This window comes from Budorcas taxicolor, chromosome 2 (assembly GCF_023091745.1).
Source record: "Budorcas taxicolor isolate Tak-1 chromosome 2, Takin1.1, whole genome shotgun sequence".
Taxonomy (NCBI): Eukaryota; Metazoa; Chordata; class Mammalia; order Artiodactyla; family Bovidae; genus Budorcas; species Budorcas taxicolor.
In genome coordinates, this window is record NC_068911.1 from 157613082 (window position 1) to 157635933 (window position 22852).

General features: G+C 39.7%; 1 protein-coding gene across 1 annotated transcript in view; it reads right to left on the minus strand.

The window, feature by feature from the left end:
* DOCK10 (dedicator of cytokinesis 10) overlaps positions 1–22852 on the minus strand; it is a 306412-nt gene that overhangs the window by 114241 nt on the left and 169319 nt on the right. Inside the window, exons 5-7 of the mRNA XM_052636059.1 lie at positions 9707–9779; positions 9318–9440; positions 8939–9073 (exon numbers count right to left, since the gene is read on the minus strand). Of these exons, the coding sequence (XP_052492019.1) occupies positions 8939–9073; positions 9318–9440; positions 9707–9779 (331 nt within the window). The remainder of the gene's footprint in view (positions 1–8938; positions 9074–9317; positions 9441–9706; positions 9780–22852) is intronic.

Sequence of the window (22852 nt, forward strand, 5' to 3'; positions counted from 1 at the left end):
TATGCAGGTCAGGAAGCAACAGTTAGAACTGGACATGGAACAACAGACTGGTTCCAAATAGGAAAAGGAGTATGTCAAGGCTGTATATTGTCACCTTGTTTATTTAACTTATATGCAGAGTACATCATGAGAAACGCTGGGCTGGAAGAAACACAAACTGGAATCAAGATTGCCAGGAGAAAAATCAATAACCTCAGATATGCAGATGACACCACCCTTATGGTAGAAAGTGAAGAGAAGCTAAAAAGCCTCTTGATGAAAGTGAAAGAAGAGAGTGAAAAAGTTGGCTTAAAGCTCAACATTCAGAAAACGAAGATCATGGCATCCGGTCCCATCACTTCATGGGGAATAGATGGGGAAACAGTGGAAACAGTGTCAGACTTTATTTTTGGGGGCTCCAAAATCACTGCAGATGGTGACTGCAGCCATGAAATTAAAAGACGCTTACTCCTTGGAAGAAAAGTTATGACCAACCTAGATAGCATATTCAAAAGCAGGGACATTACTTTGCTGACTAAGGTCCGTCTAGTCGAGGCTATGGTATTTCCAGTGGTCATGTATGGATGTGAGAGTTGGACTGTGAAGAAGGCTGAGCGCCAAAGAATTGATGCTTTTGAACTGTGGTGTTGGAGAAGCCTCTTGAGAGTCCCTTGGACTGCAAGGAGATCCAGCCAGTCCATTCTGAAGGAGATCAGCCCTGGGATTTCTTTGGAAGGAATGATGCTGAAGCTGAAACTCCAGTACTTTGGCCACCTCATGAGAAGAGTTGACTCACTGGAAAAGACTCTGATGCTGGGAGGGATTGGGGACAGTAGGAGAAGGGGACGACCGAGGATGAGATGGCTGGATGGCATCACGGACTCGATGGACATAAGTCTGAGTGAACTCTGGGAGATGGTGATGAACAGGGAGGCCTGGCGTGCTGCGATTCATAGGGTCGCAAAGAGTCGGACACGACTGAGCTACTGAACTGAACTGATGCAAGCATACCCACTAGATATATGATCACCAAAGTATTTCCTTGGGCATCTTTCTGTAAATCTGGATTTTCCTCAGCCTCAAATCTAATTATTCCACTTATTAGCTCTGTTACTTGGGAAAGTCACTTTATCTCTCTGAGCTTTATTTTAATAAATTGAGACAATAATAATGCATTTTCCATGAACTGTTGTCAAATACTATATTAGATGAAGAAGATTACAAGTGTCATTCTGGTTTTTATTTTTATCACGGGAAGTGAAATTTTTAACCAGTAAGGTTTGCTGGGGGGTTTATAGGTTATAGGTGACTTCTAAATTTGTTTTCATTGGCAGGTACACATTTTTGTTTCCTTCCCAGTATGACTGCCTTTATGTGGGCACACACAGTCTGAGTTGCTCTGTGTTATCTCATACAGGAGAAGGAAGTGACCCTACTTGCTTCCTGTAGTGGCCTGTGCTGCAGAAAGTATTTGAATTTTTAGACTTTGGTTAAGCCTCAAAGGCCATTATCTTGGGACCTATATCCACAAGGTAGCAGATCCAGCACCAAGTAGGAAACTAATAATGGTCACTTCCAGATGTATGCGTGCATGCTCAGGCGTGTCCGGCTCTTAGCGACCCCATGGACTACAACCCACCAGGCTCCTCTGTCCATGGGATTTTCTAGGCAAGAATACTGAAGCAGGTTGCCATGCCCTTTTCCAAGGGATCTTTCCAACTCAGGATCAAACCTGGGTCTCCTCTGTTGGCAGGCAGAGTCTTTACCACTGCGTCACCTGGGAAGCCCGTTCAGCTTTAAGCCTTTATGTATAAAGTGATATCACTCATTGTCACTGTTAACATTGGGGCACTGGGTACATGGGATTCCTGGGCTATATACTCCATTCAGAGTGGCAGGATCTGGGATAGATGGATGGATAAATATATGAATGAGTGAATGAATGAATCAATAAATGAATAAATGAGAAGACTCTCAAGGAACAAGACAGGATAGATTAGGCTTAAATAGCCCTTAGTCTCAGACCAAAGCCGAAATAGCAAAAGTTGGAAGTTTTGCTTCAGACTAGAAATGAGGGGTATAAAGCAGATCTAGTACTGTTTCATGACACTACAAAAAAGTGGAAAACTACTGTTCAGTTCAGTTCAGTTCAGTCGCTCAGTCGTGTCTGACTCTGCGACCTCATGAATTGCAGCATGCCAGGGCTCCCTGTCCATCACCATCTCCCGGAGTTCACTCAGACTCACGTCCATCGAGTCCGTGATGCCATCCAGCCATCTCATCCTCGGTCATCCCCTTCTCCTCCTGCTCCCAATCCCTCCCAGCATCAGAGTCTTTTCCAGTGAGTCAACTCTTCGCATGAGGTGGCCAAAGTACTGAAGCTTCAGCTTTAGCATCATTCCTTCCAAAGAAATCCCAGGGTTGATCTCCTTCAGAATGGACTGGCTGGATCTCCTTGCAGTCCAAGGGACTCTCAAGAGGCTTCTCCAACACCACAGTTCAAAAGCATCAATTCTTTGGCGCTCAGCCTTCTTCACAGTCCAACTCTCACATCCATACATGACCACTGGAAATACCATAGCCTTGACTAGATGGACCTTAGTCGGCAAAGTAATGTCCCTGCTTTTGAATATGCTATCTAGGTTGGTCATAACTTTTCTTCCAAGCAGTAAGCGTCTTTTAATTTCATGGCTGTAGTCACCATCTCGGTGATTTTGGAGCCCCCAAAAATAAAGTCTGACACTGTTTCCACTGTTTCCCCATCTATTTCCCATGAAGTGATGGGACCAGATGCCATGATCTTCGTTTTCTGAATGTTGAGCTTTAAGCCAACTTTTTCACTCTCTTCTTTCACTTTCATCAAGAGGCTTTTTAGTTCCTCTTCACTTTCTGTCATAAGGGTGGTGTCATCTGCATATCTGAGGTGACTGATATTTCTCCCGGCAATCTTGACTCCAGCTTGCGCTTCATCCAGCCCAGCGTTTCTCATGATGTACTCTGCATATAAGTTAAATAAACAAGGTGACAATATACAGCCTTGACGTACTCCTTTTCCTATTTGGAACCAGTCTGTTGTTCCATGTCCAGTTCTAACTGTTGCTTCCTGACCTGCATACAGATTTCTCAAGAGGCAGGTCAGGTGGTCTTGTATTCCCATCTCTCTCAGAATTTTCCACAGTTTATTGTGATCCACACAATCAAAGGCTTTGGCATAGTCAATAAAGCAGAAATAGATGTTTTTCTGGAACTCTCTTGATTTTTTCCATGATCCAGTGGATGTTGGCAATTTGATCCCTGGTTCCTCTGCCTTTTTTAAAACCAGCTTGAACATCAGGAAGTTCATGGTTCACGTATTGCTGAAGCCTGGCTTGGAGAATTTTGAGCATTACTTTACTAGCATGTGAGATGAGTGCAATTGTGTGGTAGTTTGAGCATTCTTTGGCATTGCCTTTCTTTGGGATTGGGATGAAAACTGACCTTTTCCAGTCCTGTGGCCACTGCTGAGTTGTCCAAATTTGCTAGCATATTGAGTGCAGCACTTTCACAGCATCATCTTTCAGGATTTGAAATAGTTCAACTGGAATTCCATCACCTCCACTAGCTTTGTTCATAGCGATGCTTTCTAAGGCCCACTTGACTTCACATTCCAGGATGTCTGGCTCTAGGTGAGTGATCACACCATTGTGATTATCCGGGTCGTGAAGATCTTTTTTGTACAATTCTTCTGTGTATTCTTGCCACCTCTTCTTAATATCTTCTGCTTCTGTTAGGTCCAGACCATTTCTGTCCTTTATCGAGCCCATCTTTGCATGAAATGTTCCCTTGCTATCGCTAATTTTCTTGAAGAGATCTCTAGTCTTTCCCATTCTGTTGTTTTCCTCTATTTCTTTGCACTGATCACTGAGGAAGGCTTTCTTATCTCTTCTTGCTATTCTTTGGAACTCTGCATTCAGTTGCTTATATCTTTCCTTTTCTCCTTTGCTTTTTGCTTCTCTTCTTTTTACAGCTATTTGTAAGGCCTCCCCAGACAGCCATTTTGTTTTTCTGCATTTCTTTTCCATGGGGATGGTTTTGATCCCTGTCTCCTGTACAATGTCATGAACCTCATTCCATAGTTCATCAGGCACTCTATCTATCAGATCTAGGCCCTTAAATCTATTTCTCACTTTCACTGTATAATCATAAGGGATTTTATTTAGGTCATACCTGAATGGTCTAGTGGTTTTCCCTACTTTCTTCAATTTAAGTCTGAATTTGGTAATAAGGAGTTCACGATCTGAGGTACAGTCAGCTTCTGGTCTTGTTTTTGTTGACTGTATAGAGCTTATCCATCTTTGGCTGCAAAGAATATAATCAATCTGATTTCAGTGTTGACCATCTGGTGATGTCCATGTGTAGAGTCTTCTCTTGTGTTGTTGGAAGAGGGTGTTTGCTATGACCAGTGCATTTTCTTGGCAAAACTCTATTAGTCTTTGCCCTGCTTCATTCTGTATTCCAAGGCCAAATTTGCCTGTTACGCCAGGTGTTTCTCGACTTCCTACTTTTGCATTCCAGTCCCCTATAATGAAAAGGACATCTATTTTGGGTGTTAGTTCTAAAAGGTCTTGTAGGTCTTCACAGAACTGTTCAACTTCAGCTTCTTCAGTGTTACTGGTTGGGGCATAGACTTGGATAACTGTGATATTGAATGGTTTGCCTTGGAAATGAACAGAGATCATTCTGTCGTTTTTGAGATTGCATCGAAGTACTGCATTTCAGACTCTTTTGTTGACCATGATGGCTACTCCATTTCTTCTGAGGGATTCCTGTCCACAGTAGCAGATATAGTGGTCATCTGAGTTAAATTCACCCATTCCAGTCCATTTTAGTTCGCTGATTCCTAGAATGTTGATGTTCACCCTTGCCATCTCTTGTTTGACCACTTCCAATTTGCCTTGATTCATGGACCTGACATCCCAGGTTCTAATGCAATATTGCTCTTTACATCATCAGACCGTGCTTCTATCACCAGTCACATCCACAGCTGGGTATTGTTTTTGCTTTGGCTCTATCCCTTCATTCTTTCTGGAATTATTTCTCCACCCATCTCCAGTAGCATCTTGGGCACCTACTGACCTGGGGAGTTCCTCTTTCACAGGCTGCACAGGCGCAGGAGGGCCTAGAGGAGCTATCCCACATTGAAGGTCAGCAAGGGCGGCACTAAGGAGATACCCCTCATCCAAGGTAAGGAGCAGCAGCTGTGCTTTGCTGGAGCAGCCATGAAGAGATACCCCACGCCCAAGGTAAGAGAAACCCAAGTAAGATGGTAGGTGTTGCAAGAGGGCATCAGAGGGCAGACATATTGAAACCATACTCACAGAAAACTAGTCAATCTAATCACACTAGGACCGCCGCCTTGTCTAACTCAGTGAAACTAAGCCATGCCCACGGGGCAATCCAAGATGGACGGGTCATGGTGGAGAGGCCTGACAGAATGTGGTCCACTGGAGAAGAGAATGGCAAACCACTTCAGTATTCTTGCCTTGAGAATCCCATGAACAGTATGAAAAGGCAAAATGATAGGATACTGAAAACTACTGTTAGGTCTCTATTTTACTAAGATCAGGAAATGCCTAACCATTAACATCACCTAAAGTCTCTGAGGGGCTTCCCTGATGGCTGGGTAAAGAATCTGCCTAAAATGCAGGTGACACAAGAGACTTGATTTCAATCCTTGGATTGCGAAGATTCCCTGGAGGAGGAAAATGGCAACCCACTCTAGTATTCTTGCTTGAAAAACGCCATGGACTGAGGAGCCTGGTGGGCTACAGTCTGTGAGATAGCAGAGTCAGACAGGACTGACTGACTAACGCTCGCAAAGCCTCTGAGAATTTGGGTAGGAGTTTCTCTCCACTTGAAGTAGCCCTTAAAATATATTTCTGAGAATTCCAAGTCGTACTCCTAGGAAAGCACAGTGCTATAGAATGGGTTTGAATGAAGCAAACTAAAACGACTTATTCACGAAAGAGTGTTATGAGCTGGAACACACTGAGAATGCAGGGTGGTAGGTAGCATTTTCTGAGGCAAACTGTTTTTCTTCTCTGTTTTATTCAAGTGAAACTGACAATGATTCTTAATAAAATAGGTCTGACTCATTCTATTATTCATTTGCTTTGTGCTTCTGTGTGTACGTGTTTCATCTTCAGGCACATTTTGTACCTGAAAGCTTGCTAGAACAATGACTAAACTCGCACTGTATCATTCAGAATCTTCTTTTCAGATGCAAAAACTTGTCAGAAAGAGCTGTCAGCAAATATGCAAGAAATAGGATCCAGATACAAGGTGACAAGGAGCTCGATGTCTATCTTCCCAAAGGGATCTCAAGGAACTAAAGGTCCCTCCTTCTATAAAGGATAACAAGCTTATGATAAAGAAGAATATAAATACAGGGATATAGAGCTGAACTCTTTAAAAGATAGAGTACATGATCCCAGGTATGTAAATAACTATTTATTGGAAAATGAAGTAGGATTATTCAACTCTGTTTTAATGTGCAGAATCTACCTTGGGAATTCCTACCTATGTGCCCGTTTTTTTCTATGCATTCTTCTAGCCAACCCAGAAGAGTTTATCACTGTTCTGTCTCCTAGAACATTCCATAGAAAGTACATTTATACCACCATTATAGCTCTTGAGAAATTGTGTAATAGTTATGAGCCTATGTTCTCCTCTAGTTATGATTTCGGCAAGGAATTCCTAATGCCTAAACACATTTCTAGCATGTCATAAGTACTACATAAGCTTGTTGGATGAGTGAATAAATGAATGAAGAAAGAAATGGATAAATTAGCCAGCTTGAAGTGTTAGTCAATCAGTTGTGCCCAACTCTTTGCAATACCATGGACTGAAGCCCGCCAGGCTCCTCTGTCCATGGAATTCTCCAGGCAAGAATACTGGAGTGGGTTGCCATTCCCTTCTGCAGAGGATCTTCCCAACCCAGGGATCAAACCCAGGGCTCCTGCATTGCAAGCAGATTCTTTACCATGTCAGTCAATATTTTCTAGAAGGGCTTTCCCATGATGGGACATTTACCTATCAAAGTTGTAACTTTTATAATTAATGGAAAGACTGGGAAAGGATGACTGAGGACACACTCTCTCCCAGATCCTTTTTTACTTTAGTTTTACAGATGAAACACTGGGAATCAAACAGCTTGAGCAACTTACTCAAGGCTCTTAGAAAGTAAAGGGTGAAACTAGAATTCAAACATCAGCTTGTATACACCCTACTCTTATGTTTTTCCTTGGAAGACATTCTCTTTCCAAGGCACTGCTTAAGCAGAGACCAAAACATGGTCTAAAAGGTGATGGAGAAGAGGTGAAAGGTCAGACTAGAGCACTAACTGACTCTGTCTTCAACAGAGTTATACCACTCTTGGAAGAAGAAATTACACATGAATCTATGTCTCTGCAAACTTAACACCTAGCAAGGGATACAATGATACTTTTTAAAAGATGATGTCTCATTCGTTACAGCAAGTTTGGGGGTAGAAAGGAAAAGAAAATATTTAGTTTTTCAGCTCAATGTCTATAAAATGTAGTTATTGATCTTTAAACCTATTGTTAAAGTCTTACTTTATATTTCTAAAGCCAAAGAGTCTCCTTTGTGACCAACAATAGAAAACTATCTCCATCTTCCATTAAGATCCTTACTGCCCTTTCCATATGGAAAGTTGGCAACTGTGTTAAAAAGCAATTATCTTTCATTTCTAGTGGAGGGCTCAGCAACACTTAATTAATTCTTTCCCTTTAAAGTTCAGTATTATTACTTTCTGGAGAAATTCCAGATTTTAACAGCTAAACCATCCCGAAGTAGATGAGGCTTAAGTGACTGAAGAGAATTCTGTTTTGCATCCATGCATCTGAGTGCCCTTGGTATGAATCCAAGAGGTAATCTAAGCCATGTAGCAAGTTATGTGAATGTCCAAGGTTTGGTGGAAACACAAAGAATTGTTCCTAGTGGCTTATGATCAAAAACACAGTCCTTAATCTCAATGAGCCAGCATTTAATGTTAAACTGGAGGGAAGACTACTAAAACTCTTGATTGCTTCCAGTTTCACATAATAAAGAATAAAAATGTTCGATCATCAGAGTCGAAAGAATAAGATGTCCAAATGAGGCATATGGAATTTTTCTGCTTCTTTTTGCCAAAATAGTCCATGTCAAATTTAATACTAAGGACAATAATTTGAGGACAAACTGCTGCAGAAGAGCACTGTTGGTTAAAATTGCCATGCCTGAGATTCAGTTTGAGAACCAATGCAATATAATCCTTGCCCTTGAAAAAACCTGCTCTTAGAAGGAGGATGATGTGTATGTACGCTGTAAATTTACAATTGCAATATTACCTAATAATAAAGGTAACATTCATGAAGAGTTTTCTTTGAACTATGTGATTTACATACAACCTTACTGCATTCTTTAGCTCAGTGGATCTCTACACTGCAGCTATACAGGTGGTCATTTTCCTCTTGTCCTTCCATATATCAGACTTGCTCTGGCCTCAGGACCTTTGTACTTGCTGCCCCTGCTCATGCTTTAATCTCTAGATCAAATATTTTCTCTTCATAAATGTTTCTATTACTTCTGGAGCATAAAGATTCCTTTCCAACCTCACCATCTGTCTCTTCCCATTCTGTAGCCTTGTTTATTTTCTTTATTGCAGATTTTACCAACTATTTCATTCCGTTTATTATTTTTTTTTCCTGCCTATTTTCTGTTTTCCTTACTTTACTGAAGTAAGTTTTGTGAAAGCAAGTCTCTAGGCTGCCTGCCCTCTCCACTGAATCCTTAAGAGTCTGAAATAGTTTTTGGCTCATATCAGGTACTCTATAAATATTTTTAGAATGAATGAATGATGATTGGATGAGTGCATTTTTCAATTAAAAAAACCCTCAGGGAAAAAGAGATTTCTACTCACCTGTACCACACCTGTACAGGAATCCAAAAAGATACAGCCTTTGGGTTCTTTGGATATTTTTTCATCTTTGTAAAAATTCATGATGTAGGAATTATCTGGCAACTGAGTCAGCTGGAAGAAGCGCTTTTTGAATGACTAAATAAAGGAAAAAAATATGAGGAGGTAGTTCAAATTCATGGAAATTAGAATTTTCTAATCCCTTCAAGAGTGCTACATTTCTTGAGCACTGTTCTGAGAAGAGCATCTTCCTTTCTCATAAATAAAATGTGACATGAAACACAAACTTAATGCAAATAGCTCACCTCAGTTTTCTGACTAAAGAGGGGGTGGGTGTCAAGAAAGGTGGCAGAAACAAAAATGAGTCTCTATGTCTCCTTACCCGAACAGTAACGGTGTTATTCACGGTGCTGTTAAAATTCCCCTTGTAGAGCCAACCAGACTTGAAAACTCCGGTCCCTCCCGTTCCCCCTCCGCCCTTGGAAGATGAGTGGGAAGTGGTATCCTGTACAAAAGGCATCATTAGCATCACAGCAATCTTTTGTGAATCCTAGATCTTAGACACTGCACTTAAAAATGAAACTCCTTTTTCTCTGACTCATCTGAAATAATCATGTTCAATTTCAAAACAAACGTGATTCGTTTTGTCTAAAAACCCTCACACCAACGGTTACTGCAGCTTTAGGAGAAACTAGTCTGAATTTCAAACATGTTAGATAGGAGCTAATTATCCTCATGTTTTAAACATTTCACTTTCAACCATTTACTTACTTCATCCTTATCAGCATCTTCATGGTCAACCTCAAAGGAATGTGAAGGAAGTTTCTCTGGTTTGTATTCTGCTCTGATATTAAAAAAAAGAAGAAAAAGATTCTGATTTGTCATTTGAGACATTGCTTTCAGCTGAGTACCAGCTACTGTGCTGCCTTTCTTATAGACTTTTATAAAATAATGTAATCTCACGTGGGGCCATTTTCATTGGAAGTACTAACTTGCCCCCTACACCATTATATCTTATCTCCAGTTAATAAGTCTCCATTTTAAATGATAGAGTTACTATTTGCACAGATTTACACATGTCCTTTTTAATTAGATGAAGGCAAATGGGACAATTTTAAGGCCTTGGTGATTTTTAATTTTCTTCTTCTGCATTTTGAAGTGGAATGCAACTCAGTGATATTTTCATTTTGTTTTTTCCTCTTTTGCTTTTATGTGACATGCTCAAGGCTTATGGGATGGTCATTTGAAAACCAGCCACTACTCTGGCCACTAGGCTGTGCTGCTCCGCAACCCTGGTGTCTCCCAGAGGCCTGCACCAATGTGACTGAGTGGCATTTGTGCTCACTTTAGGCATTTCCATGGTAGCACAGAAACATCTCTCAGTCAGAGCATTGCTGACCAGCCCAAAGGAGCAAGAGTGTTCACTTGGCTCTACAAATGATAAAATAAGACAGAAATAAACCTTCCTTGACTTAATTCTATCTCATAACACATGGTTGAATGGAAACCAGATAGAATCATCCAAACTTCAGGCATTCCTTTATACCAAGCTAGAAAATCCTACATGGAGGATTTGCAAGGTAGAGCTTTTTCTTTGAAATGATTTATATTATGTAGAAGCAACCCATGAGCTCATTCAGTATTTCCAATGCAAATGGTTTCCTATGTTGATGGTATTCCAGGCAGTAAGGTGAATAACCAAGGACTCTTTATATGTATATACATACATGAAAGTTAGAGTATTAATCGCTCAGTCGTGTCTGACTCTTTGCGACCCCATGGACTGTGGCCTCTGTCCATGGTATTCTCCAGGCCAGAATACTGGAGTGGGTAGCCATTCCCTTCTCCAAGGGATCTTCCTGACCCAAAGATCAAACCCAGGTCTCCCACATTGCAGGCAGATTCTTTACCAGCTGAGCCTCAAGAGAAGCCCAAGAATACTGGAGTGGGTAGCCTATCCCTTCCCTAGCAGATCTTCCTGACCCAGAAATTGAACTGGGGTCTCTTGCATTGCAGGTGGATTCTTTACCAACTGAGCTACCAGGGAAGCACAATTATACAGGTATCCATAAAATCACCAAACTGTTCATTCACATAGAAGTTCAGTGGATTCAAATGAATTCAAAATATCCTTTATCCTTCTTCTGAAAGACCTAAAAATGCCCATTCCTAGTTCACAGTAGAGGAAGTCAGAACACAAAAAGAACAGTAACCTTGCTATTAAATTGTGAAAAGCCTGAAATCAGAACCACGGTCTCCACACTTTTTGTTTTTTTCCTATTGCGGTAAAATATACATAACAGAAGAATTTCCATTTTAACTGTTTTCATGTGCACAGTTCAGTAGCATTAAGTAGATTCATACTATACGCCCTTCGTCACTGACCATCTCCAGACCATTTTAATTCCCAAACTTACTCTGTATCCATTAGACAATAACTTTCCATTTCCCCCTTTCCTCAGCCCTGGGTTATCATTGTTCTACTTGCTGTTTCTAGGTTTTTGACTATTCTAAGTACATCTTATGAGTGGAATAATGCAACATTTATCTTTTTGTGTCTGGCTTACTTTATTAGAATAATGTCTTCAAGGTTCATTCATATAGTGGAGTGTATCAAGAGTTCACTCCTTTATAAGGCTGAGTAATATTTCATTGTAACCTGATAAGAGTTTGTGCCCCCAAAGTAATTTCCATGAAGGTAGCCTGGATCTACAGAATTAGGACCCTCTCCCTGTAGATTCTCAGTATACGTCTCTTATGGTGTTTGCCTAGTTCTGTTATTTGGACACTTGTCTTAGCCCTCCATCTGATTATACATTTCTTAAAGCCAGAGACTCTAATGAAGTCCCATCTACATCTTAGGTTTTTTCTTTCCTGTTGCAGACATACTCAAGATTCATGGCTGATTGAATTATTGATAAGCAAGGTGAAGAGGGATAATATGAAAAGGCATACTTTAAAACTTTGTTTGTAAGGGATCGTGGTGATACTCTTTTTAGCATTCTGAGTGATCAAAATCCTGAGACAACTCCAACATGTTAAATAGGTTTTTATTTATTTATTTTTAATTAATTTTTATTGGAGTATAGTTACTTTACAATGTTGTGTTGGTGTCTACTGTACAGTAAAGTGGATCAGCTCTATGTATACATCCCTCTCTTTTGGATTTTATTCCCATTTAGATCACCACAGAGCACTGAGAAGAATTCCTTGTGCTATACAGTAGGTTCTCATTAGTCATCTGTTTTATACACAGTATCAATAATATATATATATATATATATATATATATATATATATAAATCCTAATATCCCAATTCATCCCGCCTCAACTTTTCCCACTTGGTGTCCATATGTTTGTTCTCTATGCCTGTAAATAGGTTTTTTTAAAAGTATCTTATTATTTATTTTATAAATAAATACTGAATTTACTTTATAAATTCAAATTAATTTATTTTATAAATTCAAATTAATGAAAGTTGCTTGCTACCAAAATTCATTACTAATAAATATAAAGCTATTCTGGTGTACACAGTACTTGATTATTATAAATGATATCTGGAGTCTCAGTTCAGCCCCAATTCCAATTTATTTCTCTATTTTGTTTTGGTTGCATAGTCCTGTTAGGACATCCCAGCACCCAGAGATGCTGCTGCTGCTGCTAAGTCGCTTTAGTCATATCCGACTCTGTGCGACCGCATAGATGGCAGCCTACCAGGCTCCCCCGTCCCTGGGATTCTCCAGGCAAGAACACTGGAGTGGGTTGCCATTTCCTTCTCCAATGCATGAAAGTGAAAAGGGAAAGTCAAGTCACTCAGTCGTGTCTGACTCTCGGCGACCCCATGGACTGCAGCCTACCAGGCTCCTCAGTCCATGGAATTTTCCAGGCAAGAGTACTGGAGTGGGGTGCCATCGCCTTCTCCGACCCATAGATAAATAGCTGTAAATAGTAACAGTCTAACTTAAAAGCCAGAGGTTTAAAAGAAGAGTGGTAGGAAATGCGTATTTCAAAGTTATTATCCCCACAGGTTCTGACACATGGTAAGTGATCAATAAATATTTGTTAATTAATGTATATGAATTTACTTGCTCGGGGATGTGTTAGTTCAAATTTCAAAAACAAAATACAACCTTCTTCATCTATGATTTATCTGAAAGCTCAAAAATATATACCAAGAGTGCAGAAATTTTGTACTAAAGTCTTAATATGTACTAAGTAGCACATTTGTTGTTGTTTAGTTGCTAAGTCATGTCTGACTCTTTTGCGACCCCATGGAGTGTAGCCCACCAGGCTTCTCTGTCCATAGGATTTCCCAGGCAAGAATAATGGAGTGAGTTGCCATTTCCTCCTCCAGGGGATCTTCCCGACCCAGGGATCGAACCCACGCCTCCTGCATTGGCAGTCAGATTCTTTACCATTGAGCCACCTGAGAAGCCGAAGTAGCACATTGCTTTTTATTAAACTGTATATGCATATAATCAGACTTTTGTACACAAATACCAGGGATCCATGTCTCATCTAATCTTGCTGTTTTGCTGAGAAGAAGATGAGTTTCGTAACAGTTACTCACAGGAACACATAATGAAAGAGGTGAGGTCAGACACCTTATCTCTGAAATGTTACTTGTATTAAGGACAAGTAAGTCCAAACTATCTTTACTAAACATGTTAAGTATGATGGCAGCCATTTTTCTCTTCCAGAGGACTCCTGGTGTCTCTAGTTCTTTCTGCTTCTTGCAAAACCTTAGAGATACTCAAGTCTATCTGTGCCAGCTGCCACTGATGTTAACGTGTTCTGCCTCTTTCGTTAGGGCCAGGTGGGGCTGGTGGTAAAGGACCCACCTACCAATGCAGGAGACGTAAGAGACACGGGTTCTATCCCTGGATTGGGAAGACCCCCTGGAGGAGGGCATGGCAACCCATTCCAGTTTTCTTGCCTAGTGAATCCCATGGACAGTGGACCCTGGTTGGCTACGGTCCACAGCGTTGCAAAGAGCTGAACACGACTGAAGTGACTTAGCATGCACGCATGCAAATCAGAAGGCAGAACACTGATGTAGCAGACCACACTGTTATTTTGGGACTCCTGAGAAGTTCCTTCTATCACACCCCAAGTTCTCCTCCTCGCCTTAGCAACGTCCTGACACTCCTTGAACCAGAAGCAGTCCCTTTCTCCTTTTCATTTGATTGGCAAAAGAAAACTGTGAAACACGACCCTTTCCTCAACCTCTGCTCCTGTGACAGGTGACAGGTTGCCTGAGATTCAAAGGCAAGTTCAAAGGGCTGATTTCAGAGCAATTACTTGAAGTATTTTGTCTGTACAGGAGGAGACATGAGTGTTCCAGGATTCTTAAAATGATGGCAAGGCAGTAAAGGCACTATTAAGGAAACATCCCAAGTGAAAGATAAAAGGAGGAGTAGGGAAAACTAAGGATATGACAACAAAGACAACTTTGAACATGGAAGGTCAATATTCGGCTCCAGGGTGGCCCTAAACTATATGCTAGTCCTCCGTCAGTCTCCCTTTGACCTGGACACTATTCATTTCTGAATTCTTTAATCTGTCATCTTTTGTTATGTGATTTATCCTTTCTTCTCTTTCTCATAAAAGAATAATTTTATAGATATTTGATAATTGTGGCTTGCTACAGTGGCCATGTTCTACAGTCCAACTATCATTTCTGCAAAGATATTTATAAAAGTGTAAAGAAAGGAGAGAAGGAACAGCCTTTCAAATTAGTAATGAAATAACAAAGAATTAAGGAAACAAAGTCGGGCTTTCATGAATCTCAAATGTATAAGGCTAAATACTTGTCAGGGTTTTTCCACAAATCTCTCAGCAAAGAACTGGTAATTGAGACAACCTTAAAAGGACAGACAAAGTTTCACAGAAGTCCATGATCTTAAAGTGGCTTATGCACAGCTTAGCTCAAAATGCTGTATCCACAGTTCCATGGGGATTGAACCCGAGTCTCTTGCGTCTCTTGCAACAGTAGGCAGGTTCCTTCCCACTGTGCCACCTGGGAAGCCCCAAAATATAGCAGATCCACACAAAGGAATGTTGCTCAGAAGGAGACAGGAGTTACCAATACATGTAACAACGTGGGTATCACTCAAAAGCATCATGCTGAGTCAAAGAAGTTGGAAACAGAGAAATACATACAGCATGATTCCAATGCGATGAAGTTTTAGAACTAGTAATACTAATCTGTAGTGAAGAAAATCAGAACAAAGGTTGTCTCTGGGGAGAAAGGAAAGTAGGGGTGAGGACTGACCAGGAAGGGGTAGCAATGGGCTCTTTGCAGCTGATGAGTATATCCCTTATCTTAGTAGTGTTTTCAGACGCACAGGTATGTACATAGTCAAAGCCATCCAATGGTTCACTTACAACATGTGTCTTTTCTCCTAAAGTTTCCCTCAAAAGAAAGAAAACTAAACTATAAACATGGTATACATTCTAAAGTGTTTACAAAGGCAACATACAGTGTGTTGATATTTTAAACTCATTTTGAAATGGTTAAAATATAAGACGGACTGATAGATGGCTAGATGCATGGGTGGATGAACAGATAACGTCATAAAATACATATATAGCAAAAATAGGAAAATGCAGAAGATACATTCTAGATGGTGGGAATATGGGTGTTCATTGTATAAGTTTTCCAAAACTTTTTGTATGTTTGAAAATTTGCATAATAAAATAAAGGGGGGATTTTTTAAAAAAAAGTGTTGAATAAATTATCTAAAGAGTGATGAAAATGACATCTCTTGAATTTTTTTAATACCAAGAAAAATTTTTTTAAAAATGAACACTATTGATATTCTGTGTAAAACAGACAACTAATGAGGATATACTGTACAGCACAGGGAACTCTGCTTAATCCACTGTGGTGACCTGAATGGGAAGGAAGTCCAAAAGGGGGAGGGGAACCTATGTATATGTATGACTCATTCACTGTGCTACACAGTAGACACTAATACTGGAGAAGGCACTGGCGACCCACTCCAGTACTCTTGCCTGGAAAATCCCATGGACGGAGGAGCCTGGTGGGCTGCAGTCCATGGAGTAGCAAAGAGTCAGACACAACTGAGCAACTTGACTTTCACTTTTCACTTTCATGCATTGGAGAAGGAAATGGCAACCCACTCCAGTGTTCTTGCCTGGAGAGTCCCAGGGATGGAGGAGCCTGGTGGGCTGCCGTCTAGGGGGTCGTACAGAGTCGGACATGACTAAAGTGACTTAGGAGCAGCAGCAGCAGCAGCAGACACTAACACAACACTGTAAAGCAACTATACTCCAATAATAATTAATTAAAAATTATACAAAAATATATGCAACTATTCTCAAAGAAATGCTGAGTATGAATTTCTCAAGTATTTTCCCGTGGCATTTCAAGGACAGATGATTTTGAAAACAGAGAAAGGGGCTTCATACAAACACTGAAAACAATTTTTTAAATTTGTAAAGTTTCACAAGTTGTAATGTTACAATACTACAACTTGTGAAGTCTCAAAACTCTTTCATAAAAACTAAATTTTCTTTAAGCTTTCCTGTTCAGTTCACTTAAGTATTAGGATACAAAAAATTATATGATAGAAAGATAAGACCAATAAGGTCTCTAGCAAAACTCAGCCATTGCATTAATCCTTAGTACTATTCATGCAGACCTTATTGTTCATTAAAAAATACGAGCAGATCAGTGAATGTCAATTTAGGTCACATCCTGGGTGGGGGATATGTCAATGGGCATGCTCTTTCACTGTCAGCTTTTCTTAAATCTAAGTTTGCTTGATCAAATTCACTATGAGTTGAGAGTGGTCTTAATTTTTGGAAGCATTCTTCCTTGTCACTAAATGATCCAGTTACCAGACAGCACCTGTCACATAGAAGACCTGCGATAATGCCAACCCTGTATTAGTAATTAAATCCCCAAGTGGAGGAGGCTCGCCCTCTAAGGAAGGAGAGAATAGATAATAAAGCATAAATCAACAAGATAATTTCCCTAGATGGAAATGGTTTTGAAGAAAATTAAAGAGAAGAAGGCCTCTCCCAGGTGGCTCAGCTGTAAAGAATCTGCCTGTTAAGCAGGAGACGCAGGAGATGCAGGTTTGATCTCTGGGTTGGGAAGACTCCCTGGAGGAGGAAATGGCAACCTACTCTAGAATTCTTTCCTGGAGGATCCCCAGGGACAGAGGAGCCTAGTGGGCTCAGTCTATGGGGTCTCAAAAGAGTCAGACACGACTTAGCAACTAAACAACATCAACAAAGAAAAAAGAACTATCAAGGCAGAGGTGGTAGAAGCCAGGTTTAGAAAGGGTGGTCACAGATGGCCATTTCAGTTGAGAAGGAGAAGAAGCCGTGCCTGTGATGATCTGGGGGAAGATCATTCTGGCACAGTGAATGGTGAGCAAAGATCTTGAGGAAGGATTGGCTTGCAGCATTCAGGAGTACCCCGCTGGTGGGGCTGGAGCACAGAGAGGGAGGGAGAGAGAGGAGAGGTGAGGTCAGCCTTGTAAGAAAATGCCCTGGAGTGCGCTGGCAGAGCCTTTAGACCATTGCTGAGGTATGCAGGCTACTGAGAACTCTTCTTTCCCATTCCCCTTCCCACTGACCCACAAGGCACAGCATTCCTGTTTTTATTGCTGCTCAGTGTCACATTCCTGGGGCCATTAATCAATGACTGGTCTTTCTTCTGGAGATCATTCAAAGATAAGCCCCTCTGCTGGCTGAAAGTAAAATTCTTCCCCCAGTGGCACTGTGGGCCTTTGGGCTCCAGGTTTACAGAGCTCAGCAGGGACTTCACCCTCTGGTGTCTGGACCCATAGTAGCTGCCATTTTGGTCAGTCTTATTTCTATACCCAAATTACCTCCTGTGCCCCAAACAAGGAGTGTGGGGATACTTGAGTAGAGTGAGGTTGGGGGCAAGTTATCAGCCCTCTTAGTGCTCTAGTTTGCTTTATACAACAAGGAAGACAGTTCCTACTCCATGGGATCATGCGAATTAAATGAGATAACATAAGTACGGTACCCAGAACATTCCAGCTCACAGTTGACACTCAAGAAGTATTCTTTTATTAAAAAAAAAAATTTTTTTTGTTCCAAATCAGTCCAGCTAAACTGGTTCCATTTTATTAGCTCTTCTGCCAAGAAATATACTTTCTGAAATTTTCTTCTTTATATTTACCCATCTGTGGTAAAACTTCTAAATATGTCATATTATCCCTGTATTTTACCCCATGGATTAACAAAATCTGTGGCATCATATTTTTTGTTTGTTTCATAGTTTTTAAATTGAGATATAATTGATAGATGATGTTATACTAGTTTTGGGTGTACAAAGAAATGATTCTATATTTGTATATATTGTGAAATGACGACCACAGTAAGTCTAGTTAACACTGTCATCATACTTAGCTATTAAATTTTTTTTTTTCTTGTGATGAGAACTTTTAAGATCTACTCTCTTGGTGACTTTGGAATATTTCATAGGGTATAGTTAACTCTAGACACCAAACTGTATATTCCATTTCCGTGACTCATTTATTTTATAACTGGAAATTAGTACCTACTGATTTCCTTCACCCTACCTCTGGCAACTATCAATCTGTTCTTTGTATCTGTGAGCTTGTTTTCTTTTCATTTTGTTTTAAAATTCCACATAAGTGAGATCCAATGGCATTGTCTTTCTCTGACTTATTTCACTCAGCATAGTGCCCTTAAGGTCTACACATGTTGTCAAAACTGACAAATTGCATTCTTTTTATGGCTTAATAGTATTCCATTATGTATATACACCACATTTTCTTTCTCCAGCCATCCATCAGCGGACACTTAAGTTGTTTCTGCGTCTTGGCTAGTGTTAAATAATGCTGTAATGAACTTGGGGGGTGCGTACTTCTTTTTGAATTTGTGTTTTTGTTTTTTTTTTTCCAATAAATACCCAGAAGTGGAATTGCTGAATCATATGGTAGTTTTAAGTTTTTGAGGACTCACCATACTAGTTTTCATGGTGGCTGTACCAGTTTACATACCCACCAAGAGTGCACAAGGGTTCCCTTTTCTCCACATCCTTAGCAACACTTGCTATCTCTGGGTGGTTTCATTATAGCCATTCTATCAAGTATGAGGTGATAATTCATTGTGGTTTGATTTGCATTTCCCTGCTGATTAGTGATACTGAGCATCTTGTCATGTAGTGGTTGGCCATTTGTGTGTCTTCTTTGGGAAAATGTCTAGTCAGATCCTCTGCTCATTTTAAAAATCATTATCATGTTTCTTTCTTTTTTTGCCGTTGAGTTGTATGAATTATTTGTACATTTTGGATATTAACCTCTTATCAGATATATGATTTGCAAATATTTTCTCCCGTTCAGTAGGTTGCTTTTTAATTATTTTGATGATTTCCTTTGCTGTGCAAAAGCTTTTAGTTTGATGGACTCTCACTTGTTTATTTGTCCTTTTGTTGCCTTTGCTTTTCCAGTCAGATCCATTAAAAAAAAAAAATTGCCAAAACCAATGTCAAGCAGCTTATCACCTATGTCTTTTCTTTTTACCACCCCCCTCCCCTACCAGAAGTTTTATGGTCTCTGGTCTTATACTCAAGTAGTAAATCCATTTTGAGTTAATTTCACCTATGGTGTAAGATAGTAGCCTCATTTCATTCTTTCACTTGTGGCTGTTACTGTTCCCAATGTTTATATCCTTTCCCTATTTATATTCTTGGCTCCTTTGACATCATATGTATTTTTTAATGACATTCTTGTCTCCTTAGGAACACCGATTTTGGTACTGATTTTTATTTCTAATTTGTGAAGGCTTTACTTTTTGTATTCTATCTTTAAATAGAGTCTGTCTCCAATATCTTCGTATGAACAGACACTAAAAAAAGTGAGGTTCTTAAGAGTTAATAATAACACAATTTTAAATTCAAGGACTAAAAGTGAGGGAGATAAGCAAACATTTTTTTTTTCACTTCTCCATAATTGTAAGTTTTTATTTTATAGCCTCAGCAATCCATAAAAAGAAATGATCAGTTTAAATTGGTAGCAGACATAGGAGAATTCTAATCCAGGAGGTATGAAAATGATTTACTTCTAATAGCCTCAGAGGGCCCAAGTAAATTATGTTTCTACTACTGACCTAAATATCTGTAGTCTAGAGGGGAGTGCCTAGCCTTGTAAAATCATTAAAAATACTTATGCTATTCAATATTACAATCTTCATTTGTTTAGGGGATATGTGAGGATTATTCTAGAACTTCTGATTTTCATTTTGAATATACATACATAGTTGATTACAGTTTCTTACTTAGTGGCAGTCTTCTTCCCCTTCTTGGTATCAACTTTCACATCCTTTAGTTAAAGTGAGAGAAATTCTCAACAATATTTAAGTGACTTTTGCATTTCTTCTCATGGGATTTCTTCTTGTGCTCTACAAGAATTCCAAGTCAGCAATGACATCTGGACCCTGTTCTGATTGGAGGTGCTTTCTCTATTTTTCAATGGAGAAAGAATATAGTACATGTGAATTTTTAAAAATTAATATATATATTTATGGCATCAGGGATATAAGAAAAGATGAAGCGTTTGGAGATAAAGCTACTAAAGTGTTCAGTAGACCTAAGGACAGTAGGAAGGCATTTATGCCAAATGAAAGCTAAACACCTCTTCCTACACTCTCTTCCTTCATAAACTGTCTTCCAAGTGCTTGGACATGGCTTCCAAGCTGTAACCACTTCTTAGAACTATTTTCAGAAAGAGGAAGACTTGATGGTAAAAAAATGCTTTGCTTCTCAGTTGCAGCTATGTGCGTGACTAATGTCCAGACATTCTGAATATAATAATTACTCATGAAAGTTTAGGGTGTGATAAGACCATCTCAACATGAAGTTACAGGAGGTTATCTATTAGGAGTGACCTGAATCTAAAGGAATGTTCAGACATTTGGTAAAAATCAAACATTCACTGTTTTGAATAAAGACTTGCTGTTTTAGAGGAACATTGCTTTGTTCTTCCCAGGAACTCAACTCGAAAGAAATGGTCTCCTTCCTTCTTTTTTTTTTTTTTTTTCTTTAATTCTCACTGCTACAATCCCATTTTCCATACAGTAGAGCAGGCAATCTCTTAAAGAGGTAAACTAGATCATGTCACACTCTAGGTTGCAATTTCTATAGTCTTCTGTTGAAATGAGAATAGAACCCAAGCTCATTTCCAGGGCCCACAAGGTCCCTTGCCTGGTTCCAGGGTTTTAATTAACCCTTAGGTCCAGAATTGTCACTCTGATTCCCAGCTCACAGCTTTTGCCCCTGTTATTTTCTCTGGGGACCCTTTTCTGGAGATCACAGTGCTGGTAGCTACTGTTTCTTCAGATCTGAGCTTAAATGTCACTTTCCCAGTGCTACTCCATAACTCCACCTTCTTCAAATTTTGCATTTGGAGTTGAATGCAGTACTTCCAAGTATTCCAGTCTGGAAAAGATGTTCCTGCTGGCATGGGAGATCTTAGAAAGTGGTGACCAAATCTAAACCATGTGCCCATTAAAAAGTTATGCGCAATGTGTATGACCTCAAAGTCTCACTGAGGAAAGGGTTAGTAAAAAATTAACTTATTTCTGCCTTAAGTTTTATTTTCTAGATAATGTACATCATTTTAGTTTGATGAACCAGTGTGTTGGGAGGTTCCAGTTCATCACAGTTCTTTGAATTTAACCAACTTCAAGCCCATCCAGGATTATTAGATTTTAAAATTTTTTATTTTATTTTATTTTATTTATTTATTTATTTTTTTAATTTTAAAATCTTTAATTCTTACATGTGTTCCCAAACATGAACCCCCCTCCCACCTCCCTCCCCATAACATCTCTGTGGGTCATCCCCATGCACCAGCCCCAAGCATGCTGTATCCTGCGTCAGACATAGACTAGCGATTCAATTCTTACATGATAGTATACATGATAGAATGCCATTCTCCCATATCATCCCACCCTCTCCCTCTCCCTCTGAGTCCAAAAGTCCGTTACAGACAGCTGCGTCTTTTTTCCTGTCTTGCATACAGGGTCGTCATTGCCATCTTTCTAAATTCCATATATATGTGTTAGTATACTGTATTGGTGTTTTTCTTTCTGGCTTACTTCACTCTGTATAATCGGCTCCAGTTTGATTTTAAAATTTTTGATCCACTCAGTTTACTTATCCAATAAGTAATTACTGCACACTTACTATGTGCCAGGGCTTTCCTGATATCTCAGCTGGGAAAGAATCCATCTGCAATGCAGGAGACCCTAGTTTGATTCCTGGGTCAGGAAATTCCCCTGGAGAAAGGAATAGCTACCCTCTCCAGTATTCTAGCAAGGAGAATTCCATGGACTATAGTCCGTGGGATCACAAGAATTGAACACAACTGAGCGACTTTCACTTTCATTGTCACTTAACTATGTGCCAGGCATTCTTCAAGGCCTGCAAAAGATTCTGCAAGGAAGGAAGAGCCCCTGCCCTTTTGGACTTTACTTTAGTAGGAGACACAGACATGGAATAAATGACTGCTCTAGGTCAGGTAGCTTCTCTATAAAGGTGACAGGTAAGCAGGTACAGAATGAAGTTATCTTCTCCTAAAGACTTTATTTCCCTATAGTCTGAAAAGAATTAGGTGCTTGTTTTTCCTTTTTGCTATTCTTAGACATTATTGCTCTTATGCAGGTTGTTTATTTTCATGCTTTTTGATACCCCAGCATGAAAATATATGAAACCAATGGCAAATCTGAATGCTATACACAGCACATAAAAAAGAATTTCTGGTCCAAATTGTACCTTTTAATCCTTTTGTATCTGCTATTGAAAGGACAGCTCACACAAAAATACCTAACACTTTAAAACTTTGCTCAAAGCCTTGTTGGTGTTTAGTCACTTAGCTGTGTACGAC